General features: G+C 36.4%; 1 protein-coding gene across 2 annotated transcripts in view; it reads left to right on the forward strand.

Annotated features, from left to right (window-relative positions):
• Positions 1 to 5,120: 5,120 nt before the first annotated feature.
• The window catches only part of LOC129236340 (peroxisomal membrane protein 11C), a 32,621-nt gene continuing 21,600 nt past the window's right edge, over positions 5,121 to 16,141 (forward strand). Inside the window, exons 1-2 of one of the 2 annotated variants that reach the window (XM_054870680.1) lie at positions 5,121 to 5,203; positions 5,257 to 5,365. In XM_054870680.1, the coding sequence (XP_054726655.1) occupies positions 5,300 to 5,365 (66 nt within the window). In that variant the 5' untranslated portion in view covers positions 5,121 to 5,203; positions 5,257 to 5,299. Of the gene's footprint in view, positions 5,366 to 16,141 lie in introns of both variants that reach the window. The other variant, XM_054870679.1, reaches the window with a different exon arrangement.

Consider the following 16,141-nt stretch of genomic DNA (forward strand, 5'->3'; position numbering starts at 1 on the left):
AAGCATTAAAATGTATTTATATGTTGGGTTATACTTAAGTATGTATGTAGACAAACTTTTCATGCTACACATCACACACATACATATACATACATAAATATGGGTATACATACGTATATTTGCACCTCGGCGTAAATGGACTTTGTTATCCTAACACATTGCATTTTAGTTATTCTTGCGAAATTCTGCATGCGTTGAATTTTGTGGATTAAAACAAACTGAACTATATATTTTCAAATGTGTATTTTTTTCCGTTTCGCGGACAAATCGGTAAACGCCGTCAAATTTGCATAGAAAAACAGGGTCAGGACACCATTTCCCATCATTAATTATTGAAACAAAACATAGGACAAAACGGCATGTTTATGCTACTACAACAACAACAACAACAAAACGGTAAAAGGCACAAAGGCGGAACTTCCCAGTCTGCCCTATGTTATCAAGTTTGGATTATAAATAGGACAGAATGGTTATATCCGCAGAAATAAAATGTATACACTCCTCACAAAAATTAAGGGAGCAAGAAAAAAATTCAAATTTTTTCAGGTTTTTTGACGGACTGTATCTATGTGAAAAATGATCGTACCAGAAATTTAAAAAAAGCATTTTGAAGCTCCAGGGCTCTACTTTTCGAATCCGTGGAGCAAAAATTTTGCCAGGCCACGGTTTCAACGCAATCTGAAAAAGTATGACGAAAAAAAAATTTTCCAAATTTTTATCTTTCTTTCTTGGGCTCCACGGGCTCGAAAAAAATTTTTTCGATAAAGCGATCATATGGACCAGAAAGCCTGATTATTCAGCTTCATTTTCCTTTTTTTAAATTCTTCCTACGTCCATGTGTCACGGAGATATCCGGAATTGAACAAGAAAGGACCCTTTTGTCCTCAAGCAGCGATATCTCGACAACGAATGGTCGCATCGGAAATTGGAGGACGGTTTTGGAATCTGCAATAAATTCCCCATAAAATTCCGTGTAGACGTTTCACGGCGAAATTTTTTTTTTCTTTCAGTACTTCCCTGCAAAAAGTGGAAAAAATTGAATTTTTCTCTTGATTTGGAAAATCGGCTGTATCACCGCAAATATTGAGCATTGAGCAACGGTTTTCAGGGTTTTTTTCACCTTAATGTATCCCTAATAACCCTGTAAATTTTTAGATTGATCCACTGAACCGTTTTTCCGGGCCGATCAATCAAAATTTTTAAAAAAATTAAAGGAACAAGATGTTTACCCTTAAACATTTTGTAATTTTTTTGAAATGGAAAAATCTTTTTTTCTCTCACTTTTTTTCTCAATTCTGCACCAGATACTGCATTAGTTCAAAAAAAGAAACACAAAAAAAAATTTCGAAAATTTTCGAAAAAAAAATTTTTTTTTGAAAAAATTTTTTTTTTAAATTTGAGTCAAATACTGAAATTATTCCACATAAAAGTGGATTGGAACATCCACCGCCGGCATTTGCGTTACCCAAAGCGCACCACGTGGAGGTTGCTCGGTCGGATTCACGCTTCTTTTGTGCTTACGCACGTGTATGTGTGTGGTTTTCTCAGAGAATGAGACCCCGTGGCTCGTCACTTCCACAGTATTTTGAGACTCCAAACTCATTCTCTAAAGATTGTGTGTGTGTGTGTGTGTGTGTGTGTGTGTGTGTGTGGGCTAATACCGCGTATTGCCACCTCTGTTCCTCTTAACAGCCTGCAACCTTTGAGGCATATTCGAAATGCAGTTTCGAATCATTCTCTGCGGAATCCGTCGCCACGTTTCAACTAACGCCCGCTCTAATGCAGGTAAGGTTCTAATGTTGGGGTGAAACCGACGTAATCGACGCTTCAGGATATCCCAGACATGCTCGATTGGGTTAAGATCAGAGTTTAAGGGTAAACATCTTGTTCCTTTAATTTTTTTAAAAATTTTGATTGATCGGCCCGGAAAAACGGTTCAGTGGATCAATCTAAAAATTTACAGGGTTATTAGGGATACATTAAGGTGAAAAAAACCCTGAAAACCGTTGCTCAATGCTCAATATTTGCGGTGATACAGCCGATTTTCCAAATCAAGAGAAAAATTCAATTTTTTCCACTTTTTGCAGGGAAGTACTGAAAGAAAAAAAAAATTTCGCCGTGAAACGCCTACACGGAATTTTATGGGGAATTTATTGCAGATTCCAAAACCGTCCTCCAATTTCCGATGCGACCATTCGTTGTCGAGATATCGCTGCTTGAGGACAAAAGGGTCCTTTCTTGTTCAATTCCGGATATCTCCGTGACACATGGACGTAGGAAGAATTTAAAAAAAGGAAAATGAAGCTGAATAATCAGGCTTTCTGGTCCATATGATCGCTTTATCGAAAAAATTTTTTTCGAGCCCGTGGAGCCCAAGAAAGAAAGATAAAAATTTGGAAAATTTTTTTTTCGTCATACTTTTTCAGATTGCGTTGAAACCGTGGCCTGGCAAAATTTTTGCTCCACGGATTCGAAAAGTAGAGCCCTGGAGCTTCAAAATGCTTTTTTTAAATTTCTGGTACGATCATTTTTCACATAGATACAGTCCGTCAAAAAACCTGAAAAAATTTGAATTTTTTTCTTGCTCCCTTAATTTTTGTGAGGAGTGTATATAATGTCCAAAAGTTAATTCAACTATTGACTTTAATAATTTTGCCGCAATTTCGAAGCAATTATCTTCATTATATCCGAAAATACAATAGGTGCCTTACCAAAAACTATTGTCCGCGAAAGGGTTAATAACTATTGAATTCAATTCACATTTTGATTTACTTGGTTTTTAAGATAAAGTCAATGAAGCCGGAAAAAATTAATTTCTTTATAACTTGGACACTTGCCTAAGCTGGACAAAACGTGCTGCATCGTGGTGTCTTACTTATACAGGTTGTACTGTACTTGATGAGTACTTAAAATTTGGTTTTGTTTACTTCGCAAATGAACCCTTTGAGTAATTTGACCGCTACACAAAAGTTGAAATGTTACTTGATTCTTCACACGAACTTCCTATTATATGAATTCTGATTTGTATAGGCAAAACGACATTTTAGTACTTAGCGTAATCGCGGAACTGGGCACTTTTGTCGTACCAGTAAATGTTTCTGAAAAAAAAAACAGGTTAGAGCTGCAGAGCTTACTTAGATTCGCCAAAGACGAAGGCTTATTACGAGATGTGTACTACAGAGAAACGTAAAGGTCCAGCTCCATCTGGTATCACTTAGAACACATAGGCCTATGTGCTGGCTTTTAGCCAGCCAGGCCAACTTAACCTAACTTAAATAAAATAGACATATCATTCCCACGTTAGTCGGTTGAACGTTAGCGGGACGACTCGAATTTTTATCAAGCCATGGACTAGCATTTCAGCAGCATTCATCAATCATATATGGGAATTTGAATGAGGTACAACAATAACAACAGGATGAACAATAAAAATATGATAAAAAAAACGACGACTCGGCCCTGGTTTGGTGCAATCTTGTATTCTATCATTCTTGACATACATACATCTATATATATAAAAAGAAGTTACATTTCCTTGGTAATCTTATAACTCAAGAACGGGCTCACCTATCCAAACCAAATTTTTAGGCTTTGTTTGGACTATTCAGTAGATGGTTTGTGTTGTGAAATTTTAAGAATCGGATACCAGGGTCTCGATAAATAGGCCAAAACGCGTGCCCGGGTAACCCTAGGATGTGTTTGAACCACATGAGTATCCATTGTAAGTTGTTGATAAATGCTAATGAAAAGAGGACTTTTCTTTTCGCTGGGTAACTAAGGACTCCAGATATAGACCAATTGGGAACTCGTCTTCAGGTTAACAGATTGCATTCTTATGTACTACAACCAGTTAAAATGTTTTTAAAAATTCAGATCCGTTATCTACATATATTTCTCGAACTTTACAGATTCAAGATCAAATATACCATAGAGCTGGGTCTTTACTACCATTCCCAGATGGTGACCATCAATTTTTGCAAATATATTTTATTGGTGATGAGAATCGTGAATTAGATCAGCGCTGTGCAATTTTGACGAATACGAGAAGATCAATCGTGAATGAATTGCAAACAATGTTCCATCAACACAATGAATTGGTGAAATTGTTCAAAGTGGCACTCGATCTGATGCCCACCGATGGCCACAAAATCATAATAAAAGCCGATAAAACACCAATTGGGAGCACGCCAGACGATTCAGTGTACCAACGATTGATGAAGTAGCTTTTGTTGTGGTTGGTGAACAGTTTCAGCCACGAGATATTGTTTTGTGCGTAGAAATGAGCAATTACAACGTATTTCAGAACTCCATCGCTGTTATGATGCATTGCAATACCCCATTTTGTTTTGGAGAGGGGACGATGGCTATCATATCAACATACCAATGATAAATCCAACAACTGGTACATACACATTTTATTTTTGTTTAAATATGATTTTTAAATAATTTTCATACGCTAATTAATTTTTGCATCGCAGGTCAAAAATCAACGAAAACCGTAAGTGCGATGAATTTTTATTCGTATCGATTGATGATTCGCCCTCAAGAAAACAATTTTTTTTGCGATGCAATCAACTTTCGCATCAATTTTTTATCGAATTGCAAGTCATTTTGGACGCAAATATAATAAAAAATTGAATGCTCCAGGAGGAACTGGAAAAACATTTTTAACTTTATTTATTTTAGCATAATTTATTTAGCATAAAAAATTGAAATGGAAATTAAAGAATCAAGGTTTAATTACAAGTTTTTATCGGCTCTTTCACCTTACCTGTATATATGTAGGTGACCACAACAATAAAATTTAAAAAAAGTACAGAAAAGGCTATTGTGACATCTTTAGAAAGTATGTTGAATGAAAAAAATCAACTAAATCAACTGTTTAAACATTTTACGAGTTCTATAAAGAAAACTTAATATGAAAAATTTCTTGCGATATAAAAAAACATTTTATGTATGGTGGTGCGAAGCCCACTGGGTAATGCTAGTATACTCATAAATATATAATACATATCTATCACTTCATATGCCTTATAGTAGGGTATTTGTATTTCGTCGAAGACATTTAATTTTCTATTATTCTTTCATTACATCGATATTCCCGTCGTATGCGCGAATTTGTTGGCAGTTCATTTTGATAACTGGTGCGTAAAACTAGTGCGGTGTTCGCGTTTTTTTGTTTATTTATAAAAGTTTAATTATTGTGAGTGAATTGAGTTTCATTGAATAGAAATCGAATTATTTAATTAACTTTAGTTATTACTTAGAACCTACGAAACTTCGGTGCGCTAGGCTAACTATGTCAACAACAAAGCTTGTAAATGAATTTTGCGAAATTATCGACACTTACGGTGGTCGCGATAAGGTAAGTTGAAGTTTACCCTAATTCCTTATTGTTATTAGCAATAGCAATGGCAGTAGCCGCAATATTTGCTAATTTTTAATTAAATTCCACACTACTTATCCGGATGTCGCACGCGCCACGCACTGCTACGTTGGCCCATTCGCACATTGCCAGCGTCAAGCAACCTGAACAACAGGTTTCTCCCTCCCGCCGAAAAACTATTGAACTTAAATATGTGACCATTTGTATGTTAACTGTTATATAAAGTTAGATGCGGCATATTCGAATCGGCTATGTAATTCATGTCCAAGTGAATTTCATTGAAATCTTTTGGTAATTGCATTGTGAAATCGAAAGTGAATTACAGGATCTGCCAGATTATGAAAAATGAATTCGAAGTCTATTTACCACAGTAACTATTTTGTGAGAAACCAAATTAAAATTTTTGTTTTGTCATGAACTTCAACGGGGTTATGTTACATACGTATGGGGGATTCTGCTGTTTCCGTGGCGCCGCAATCTCACGACGGATTCTTATAGAACTCGACAAAAGAAAACGAAATGAAAAAGTAAAATGTTTTGATATTTCGCTTAGTTTTCGAGATATTTAATAAAAAAGGTCTCAAAATGCCCTTTGTAACTTCACTATAATTTGCCTATTACACTATATATTTTTTAACACTTCAATAAAATTCACGAAATATACACTCATACTCACTACGTATGTATGTATGTATGAATGTATGTACACATGGTAGAAAAAGTCTGCGTTCACCCACTGTTATAAAGTATTAAAATAATTTAACGTGTTATCTTAAAACTCTCTTTCTTTTCACTTATTTCAAAGAAAATTATTCGTAGAGGGTATGAACAAAATTTTTTGGAGTTTGAGCTGCGTCGTGTTCAGATAACGGGATTGTAGTACAGTTACTTAAATAGGCTGAGCAGAAAAAGTGTGCGTTCATTTCGAATAGTGACGATTATTTGCATGGCAATTACGTTAAATTTAATTTTAAATCTTTCATGTAGTTGACGCGGTTAAGAACAAATCTGAAGAGGGAAAAATTGATATTAGAAATACATTTTTTGTTACTATGGACCAAAGGCGAAAAGAAATAGATATTGGTGAAAGGAAAATCATTGCAAGGTTGTGACAAAATAGTAAGAGCTATCGGGAAATCGCGAAAAATGTTGGGAGGCAATACTCCTCGGTCCAAAGAGTGATAAACAACTTCAAGCAAACGAATTGTTTGGAGTCTAAGCCTCGTTCTGGGCGTCCAAAAAAACTGACGGAAAGAGAAGAACGCAACATAACTATTCTTGTGAAGTCTAATCCACGATTAACAGCAAGCCAAATTTCAAAAGACATAGAAGTAAAATACCAAAAGAAAGTGCATCCAGATACAATAAGAAAAATTCTATCAGATTTCTAATCAGATTTCACGGCAGAGTGGCCCGAAAAAAACCCTTCATATCGCGAGTAAATCGACTTAAGCGGATGGCTTTCGCCAAGGAATACGTAAACAAGCCCCTGAGTTTTGGAATAGTGTGATTTTTTCAGATGAGAGCAAGTTTTGCATTTTCGGGATAAAAGGTCGTAAAATTATTTGGAGGAAAAACGGAACGGCACTTGGAAAGCAAAATCTGGCACCTACGGTAAAGCATGGAGGAAGAGGTGCCATGATATGGGGGTGTATGACTAGTTCGGGCGTTGGAAATATACAGTTTATTGAGTCGATAATGAACTGACATAATTATCTCGATATTTTAAAAACGAATTTGAGAGAAAGTGCAATCAAACTGGGACTCGGTGAAAGATTTGTTTTCCAACAGGACAACGACCCGAAACACACAGCAGGGATTGTTAGGTTGTGGTTGTTGTATAATGTTCCAAAACAACTTCGCATACCCCCACAATCACCTGACCTTAACCCCATTGAGCACTTACGGGACGTTCTAGAAAAAAAAAATACGAGAGCGTACAATAACTAGCAAGGAAATGCTTAAGAACGCGCTTAAAGAGGAATGGGAAGCCATAAGTCCAGAAATAACAGCCAAACTAGTTGGATCAATGAAAAGACGCCTTCTAGAAGTCATAAAAAGGCGAGGATATCCAACTAGCTATTAATTTTAAAACATTTCTATGATCTTAAGCCTTTTATTTTATTATTATTGAAGTGAACGCAAACTTTTTCCGTTTAGTTTGATTGGCATTTTTAATTTTATGTGATCTCATTTTAAATTTGATTTTGTTATTGGTAGCGAAATATGTGTGATAGTTACATTTAAGTGAACTAAATAAAACTCATTAAAAAAAAATGTCTGAAATATTTATTGTTTTGAACTTTTTCTAATGCACAGAATATTTGCATAGGTGAACGCAGACTTTTTCTACTATGTGTATATATTTTTACAATTAACGCAAGAATGCGTTCTTGAACTAAATGGTTTTTTAAATACATGCAATTCAAAAAATTCATTAGGTACTTCAAGATTTGCTCGCGTTAGTAAATATCACATTTTTAAAATCACTTTATCTAAAATTTTATATGATTTTATTTCTTGGTATTTTAAAATGATTTTAGTTATTAAATTTTAACTCATATTAAATAAGTTGTATCCATTCAAAATATCCCGGGATCGAAATTTTCCGCTAATATCGGTTTCCATCGTAGGTATATAAAAGTACGGCCATGGAACTGGGTGTGTTTGATGTATTTATCGCAAGCAAGGCAATGCTGGCAAAAGTAACTGTATAGGTACATATCTCCGTATACAGTTTATTGACTGATGGGAAAGTGCAATTTATTCTCAATTGAAATTGTTAAACAAACTCAAATACAGGGTGGCTGATGAATTTTGCTACATTAAGAAACTCAAATAACTTTTTTTTAGTGTATGGAATTCATTTATTTTTTTTCAAGTTGAAGGTCATTTAATTTTATTAAATGTAGCTTAACTAGTTTTAAAAATAATTGAATTCAAATGCCCCCCATGCTCGTTGACACAAGTGCGGCATCTTAGTAAAAAGTTGTTCATTGCTGCTTTGAGAGTTGCGACAGGAATAGCCGCAATTGTTGCCCGAATGGATTGTTTTAGTTCATCCAAATTTGTTGGCTTTGTTTTATAAACTTCTTGTTTACATAAACCCCACAAGAAAAAGTCAGGTGCAGTAAGGTCAGGCGACCTGGGGGCCAACGAAATTCGGAGTTTCTTGAAATCAGTTTATTGGGAAATTTTCGTCGCAACTCTGTCATAACAGTCTGGGCTATGTGACACGTTGCCCCATCTTGTTGAAACCACACAGAGTTGAAAGGAATTCTCTTTCGGCGTAGTTCTGGATAGAAAAATTCTTTCAGCATTTTCAAATAACGGTCTCCAGTAACCGTAACGGTGTGACCATTTTCTTCAAAAAAATAAGGCCCGACAATACAGCGTGAAGAAACCGCACACCACACTGTCACGCGAAGAGGATGCAATTCCGTCTCGTGGAGTATCTGTGGGTTAGAAGTACTCCATATTCGACAATTTTGTTTGTTCACATTGCCGCTTAAATCGAAATGGGCCTCATCAGACATGAAAAGGCAGTTTAACATGTTTTGGTCTTCTTCCACCATTTGCAGGATCTTCTGGCAAAATTCCAAGCGAATCGGCAAGTCTGCTGCATTCAGTTTGTTAACCATTTGAATTTTGTAGGGAAATAAGTCTAAATCTTTGTGCATTATTGTTTGCAAAGACTGTCGGCTGACACCAAGTGTAGCAGATAAGCTTCTTGTTGAAACCCTTGGATTGCTTTGTATAGCTGCAGCTACAGCAGCGATCGTTTCCTCCGTCCGAACTGGTGGGTTTCGATGATAAGGCCTTCTTGCGACTGTTCCTTGCACAGCAAAATTATTCACCACTCTTATTATGGTCCATCTGCTCGGGGGATCGCCGCCAAACATCCGCCTGTACTCTCTCTGTACCAAAAATACGGACTCCAGTGCGTGATAGCGGTGGACTATCCAAATTCTTGTTTGCGTGTCTCAGTTATCCATTTTAATAAATTTTAAAGATCAATCTGCAAATTAAAACAAAAATGGAACAGATAACTTAAAAAGAAAACAAGTTATTCAATTTTTTTTTGGTAGCGGCTTTCATCAGCCGCCCTGTATATGCACATATGTATGTAAGTGCACATGTCAACATTTATGTATATACATACATTTACTAGTTTAAAAATAAGTTGGAAACTTTTTAATTGGAGGTACAACCGATTTTCGTTTACTCAGGTGCCTAGATGCTTATGTGCAGTAATGGAGAAAACTATTTAGGAAATACTTCCTCGTATGTTTAATCAATATCGATTCAAAGTTATTCCCATTACATATTTTATCTTCATCCATCTAACGACGCGATGATGATCACTTTAGCCCACATTTATACCTGCCACTAAATGTGTCTTAACCCTTTGCACTCGGAGAGCATTTTCACATTTCCTTCCAACAACGTTGCCGAACAAAAGTTTAATGAATCTCAACATCCTTTGAAATTTAACAACATCTTATTGTACCTTATTACATCTAACCTAACTAATTACCCAATTCTTAGAAAAGCTACCAAAAAGGATATTTTTTTGTTTCATGTTATCGCCCGTTTTATTGTTTTATTACGCCCTGTCTCATCTTTTTCATGCCAGCAATGTCTGCATTTCGAATTACCGAAATAAATGCTACTGCCAGCAGTGCTGGCATTCCGAGTGCAATGGGTTAACCCTTTCGCGATATTGTTGCCATATGGCAACAGTAAACTTTAAAAGGCCGTCAACACTCTCTTGTAAAAAATATCAACTTTTTTGTTACATATTTTCAAAAATTGAAGTTTAGTGGTTAAACATAAATAAAATAAATAATAACCGCCCATTATATACTGGTAATACAACATTTTTAAAGAAAGCCTTCTGGCACATAGCACTGCACTCTGAAATTTGTATTTTGCATTTTTAGATTTTTGAGGCATTTTGGGCAAATGTTTTCAACAATTTTTGAATAAAGTATATAGAAAAATGTTCAATCTGTTATTTGGCATATAAATATTTTTTCGCTCGCAGCTTTAAAAGCTGTGCTAATTTTTAAAACTAAGCTTGTTGCCATATGGCAACGAATTTCTCGTAAGGTGTTAACTTTCATTAGATTGCAGAAGAAGTTTATTTGCGATTGAAACGAATACAAAACATTTGTTGCCATATGGCAACATTAAAAAAAAAGCACTTAACAAAAAAAATTAAAAAAAAAATGTATTTGTATTGTTATTGGTCCTAAAATAAATACTCAGAGAAAAATTTGGATTTTTTGGATGACGCAATAAAAAGATGTAGCGAAAGGGTTAACATCGGTAAAATTTCTGTTTTGACTTTGTCCCGTTTTCTCATGTGGACACCTCTCCGTCTAACATTTCATTTTCAAAATTGCATTAAGCAAATTGGATAACTGCGTTGCCGCATGCAAATGGGAATGTGTAGATGTGGGGTTATGATACAAAAGTAGAAATTTCTTAAAAACAATTGTTAAATTGTTAATTGTTAAAATGGCAAAAACCTAACATAATGATGAGCTGTCATATTTTGGGCGAATTCGAGTTACATTGTTGTTGTTGTTGTAGCAGTAACTTTGCCCTGTCAGTGTAGTGTAATCACCGGCCGTCTTCGTCTAGCTCATCTAACGGTAGACCCAGGAAACTAGCTGTTCCGATAGGTTGGGCCCAGAGGGAGAAGGGTGTTAGATGAGTGGGTTTGATGGGGCATATGAAAAGGTGGTAAGTGTCGTGCGGGGTGCCTTCACATGCCGGACATATGTTTAGTATGTCAGGGTCGATTCTGGTTAAGAAGTAGGAGTTTAACCTGCTACAGTATCCAAAACGCAATTGTGCCAAGGTTGCGCGGGACTCTCGGGGAAGTTGGAGCTTTTCGTCTGCGATTGGTGGTGGTTGGACTCCGATAACGGCATTCGGGGGTCGGGAGCTTAAGAAGGTGGTAATGGTCTCCCGATGAATGTCGTTTATGGTCTGTCTGTCCACTTTCCGATCCAGTAGCTGCCGGTCTGTTTTGTCTTGGATCTCGTCCGCGTAATTGAGGAAGTGCCTCCTGACATGCCTGGGAGGTGGCTCAGACTCAGGTGTCTGCATGGGTGAGGCCTGCGGTAACACTCTAGCAGAAACTGCTTGCTGAGCAGTTTCTTAATCTCCCTTACATGCAGCATGTGGGCCTCGTCGTGTAGGTGTTGTATCGGGGACATCAAGAGACATCCTGTCGCGGTCCTTATTGCAGTGTTTTGGCAGGTTTGAAGCTTCGTCCACTGTGAATCACTGGTTCCAGACGAACTAGCCCTGTCTAGTGTACCGTTACATTTTAGTAGTTTTGGTCGTTTGCAGTTTGTGTGCCGTTCCAATCTACGGTAAACAACAGGTTAACATTAGTTTGGGCGGGAAAAAATTCATTATATTCATTTATGGCATTTTTTTTTAAGTAGATGGCTTTTTTTTCAAGATGGCTTTAGTCATCGATATCTCGTAAAGTATCGATCTCACAATTTAAAGTTCATCCTCGTTTTCAAGCTGACATTTCAAACTAAAAGATTCTTTTGATGTTTTTTTGTTTGTTCCATTCAGTTGTAAGTTACAGGGTGTTAACAAGTCAAGAGAAAATTCGGTTTATTTTATAGAAATTTAAAATGGAAGCCAGGCCGCTGAAATTGTGAATGGTGTTTGTGGTGCCGATACTGTAACGGCTAATTACGTAAAATTTTAGTTTCGTCGATTCCGTTCAAGTTAAAGAAAATGTCGATAATGTCGGGAATGTCGATAAAATCACAGAAATAGTCGAAGTAGACCGGCATGTTAGTAGTCGCAGCATTGCCATACAACAGTTTTAAACCATTTGAGCAAAAATTTTACACAAAAATTATGCATTTTTTTTTCCCAAAGTGATATTTAGAAGATTTGGTGGAAGAATTTTTTTTTTTTCAAGTGGCGGGATCGATCAAATTTATCAAACTGATAAAATAAGAGATCGTTTTGTCTATAAAAGCATTCAGAATATCACGTTGCCTTGTGCGGAAAAATATAACTTTTAACTGGATTTATCAGCTCGATATGACGCAAAACATATTGCTAAGTGTTCCAAAGGCGGCCTTCTCCATGAAAGTCAAACACTGTTTTGAAGGAGGTTGCTCGAAATCGTTTTCTGATCACTATCAAAAACTGAAAAAAATGATATGTATGTAGATCGCAAAATAGCAATATTAATTTTCATGCCTAGCTGCATTTTAATAGGTTCAAATGTAAGGTTTTGGTTAGTTTTTATAAACTAAGATTTTCCACAACAATGAAAAAATAATTAAATTGATTACGCAATCTTGAGCATTTTTATGGCACTAAACATAGGTATGTATAAAGGGGGATCAATTTAGAGGTATTGGATTTTAAATTGAAATATAACAACGAAACTTCAAATTGATTGACAATCTTTATTATTTGTGAGTAGAACCATTCATGACATTTATTTTTTAAAGATGATCCCGTAAACACCAATTTTGAATGACTCGCTGGAGAACTTCGTTCGGTATCTCGTGAATCATTTTATTAAGTTTGGCTTCCAATGCCTCAATTGAAGCTGGTATATTCACAAAGCATTTAGACTTTACATACCACCACAAATAAAAATCCAAAGGTGTGATATCACACGATCTTGGTGGCCAACCCACTGGTTCGAGGCCAGAGATAAATTGCTTACCGAAACGACGACGAAGTAAATCCATTGTTTCACGGGCTGTCTGGCTGTATGGCAAGTAGCGTCGTCTTATTGGAGCCAAATGTAGTGGAGATCACGGACTTCAATTTTTGTTATCAAAAAGGTGTTTATGATTGCGCGATAGCTTCACCATTCACTGTTACATTGGCTCCAGTTGTTCTTGAATGTTGTCAGGTTGCTCTTCAGCCCAAATTGACATAGTCATTAAACCAAAAATGGATCTCATTCATGCACACCATAACTTGACCTGAGCGCGCGTTGAACACTTTTCTTAGAGCGTCAATTTTCGTAATACAGCTTAACGATTTGTAAACATTGTTGAGGCTTTTCATGATGAAATGGCAATGAATACTGAACAAAATTATGTATTTAGTTTGACAGTAGTTACGTGTGATCTGTCAAAAAACCTCTATTGAAAGTAGTACCTCCAATGTGAGCACCCTTTATATATTCATATATATTTGGGTCTTACATACTTTGTTGATTGTTTGGCCGAGCTCCTCCTCCGAATTATTGTGTGCGTCTTGATGTTGTTCATCAAATGGAGGGACCTATAGTTTTACGCTGCTTCCGAACGGCAGATGATTCATTTGCATATTTCTAAAACAGGTTTGAACTCATATGATTTAAAAAGCAATTGCACTTACGATTGTGCTTACTTCTATCTTTAGATGAATACAAATTATTAAATAATTACACCGTGTGACCAAAAAAAATATCATAAAGAATTCACCAATTCCCAGTTTTCCCCATTTTTTATGATGCTTTTTTATGACAAAATAAAAGGTTCAAATGACTTAGCTGAGCTGGAATGAATTTTGTTAATTTGTGGCTCGTTGAAAACCGAATTTGTTTTTTTACATAGAATCATATACGTATAAACACTGGTAAACAAAATTAACGTTCGGCCGCCTGCATACTTTACTGCTTGACTAAACCCACAGTTTGATGTATGTCGCTAAGAAAGTATTTTTTTATTTTATTATTATTTATTACTAACAAAGCGGTTTTTCTCTGCTGTGGAATAATAGGACTATGAATAAGTTCGTGCGGTTTTACAACAGATGGCGTAACTTGATTATTATTCCATCGATCCACATTTCCAAACATTCATTGGAGAGCTACTGTCGTAAGGCACAAACGTCAGTATAAGTTTTTTATTTGAAGCGTAAACAACAATATTTTTACCACACTTGAAAATGTCAAATTTCGTGCCAAATAATGTGTTTTTGCGGGGAATTCTTCTTCATTATTTTAATATGAAGAAAAAAGCACCCGAAAGTCATCGTATCTTGGTGGAAGTTTATGGTGAGCATGCTCTAGCTGAGCGAACGTGCCAGAAGTGGTTTGCACGCTTTAAAAGTGGTGATTTTGGCTTGGAAGACGAAGAACGCGAGGGTGCGCCGCCAAAGTTCATGGATACCGCAAGAAGAGGTTGCAAAAACTTTGGGAGTTGATCAATCAACCATTTCCAAACGTTTAAAAGCCATGGGAATGATCCGAAAGGTAGGCCATTGGGTGCCGTATGAATTGAAGCCAAGAGACGTTGAACGCCGTTTTATGGCATGCGAACAACTGCTTCAACGGCACAAAAGAAAGGGTTTTTTGCATCGAATTGTGACTGGCGATGAAAAGTGGGTCCATTACGACAATCCAAAACGTCGGGCAACGTATGGATACCCTGGCCATGCTTCAACATCGACGTCGGCGCAGAATATTCATGGCCTGAAGGTTATGCTGTGTATCTGGTGGGACCAGCTGGGTGTTGTGTATTATGAGCTACTGAAACCGAATGAAACGATTACGGGGGATGTCTACCGACGACAATTGATGCGTTTGAGCCGAGCACTGCGAGAAAAACGGCCGCAATACGCCGATAGACACGACAAAGTTATTTTGCAACATGACAATGCTCGGCCACATGTTGCACAAGTGGTCAAAACATACTTAGAAACGCTCAAATGGGATGTCCTACCCCACCCGCCGTATAGTCCAGACCTTGCGCCATCCGATTACTATCTCTTCCGATCGATGCAACATGGCCTGGCTGACCAGCACTTCCGTAATTACGATGAAGTCAAAAAATGGATCGATTCGTGGATTGCGGCAAAACCGACCGAATTTTTCACAAAGGGAATCCGTGAATTGCCAGAAAGATGGGAAAAAGTAGTAGTAAGCGATGGACAATACTTTGAATATTAAATTTGTAACCATTTTACGTCAATAAAGTTTCAAAAAACCGCACGAACTTATTCATAGTCCTATTAATAAAATTAAAATTCGATTACTTAAGCACACAACTTTGGCGGAATTTTCTTATTTGCACATCGATATGGGTTATCATAAATCTGCGACATGGCCACTTAATAGGCCACTCCCACCTTAATAGTGCTGCCGTCACAAAATCACGTGAGTCAAAATGCTGTGCGACCGTAGGTGGAAAGGAGGGAAAGGTAGGCAGCTAAATTGTCTACGGCATATGAGTTGAGAATTTATATACCTCTTGCTAACATTTTCAAGATATAAAATTAAATTTCGGTTTCTACAGGGTGATTAATCTAGCGCTTGAAGTCTGAACAATCGATTCTTTATACTTTGGCTGTTAAAATTGCATTCGTGATGCCACGTGAATTTAGTTTATGATTTTATTTTTTAAATTTTAAGTTAATACAACAAATTTTAAAAATATTCGATTTTCTTCGAAAATTTAATAATCGGCAGAAACGGCACTTAGAAACTTTCATTGGACTGTTTTTTCTAGGAAGCGTTGTTAAGACTAAATGTCACGCCAACAATCCAGACTATTTGAGCGTTGAAATATGAAATATAAGTTGTCATTGGTGAGATAAGTGTTGAAACTCGCGAAAATGTACTAAAAATAATTAATACTACTGTGAAGTGAGGCGGGGAGTTCATTTGAATGAATAAAGCTGCTTCATTAGAAATTCATTGTAAAATATTCATGCGTCTTTCTTTTATAAAAAAAATTAAATTAAATTCCAAATAAATGC

Source organism: Anastrepha obliqua, chromosome 1 (genome assembly GCF_027943255.1).
Source record: "Anastrepha obliqua isolate idAnaObli1 chromosome 1, idAnaObli1_1.0, whole genome shotgun sequence".
Taxonomy (NCBI): domain Eukaryota; kingdom Metazoa; phylum Arthropoda; class Insecta; order Diptera; family Tephritidae; genus Anastrepha; species Anastrepha obliqua.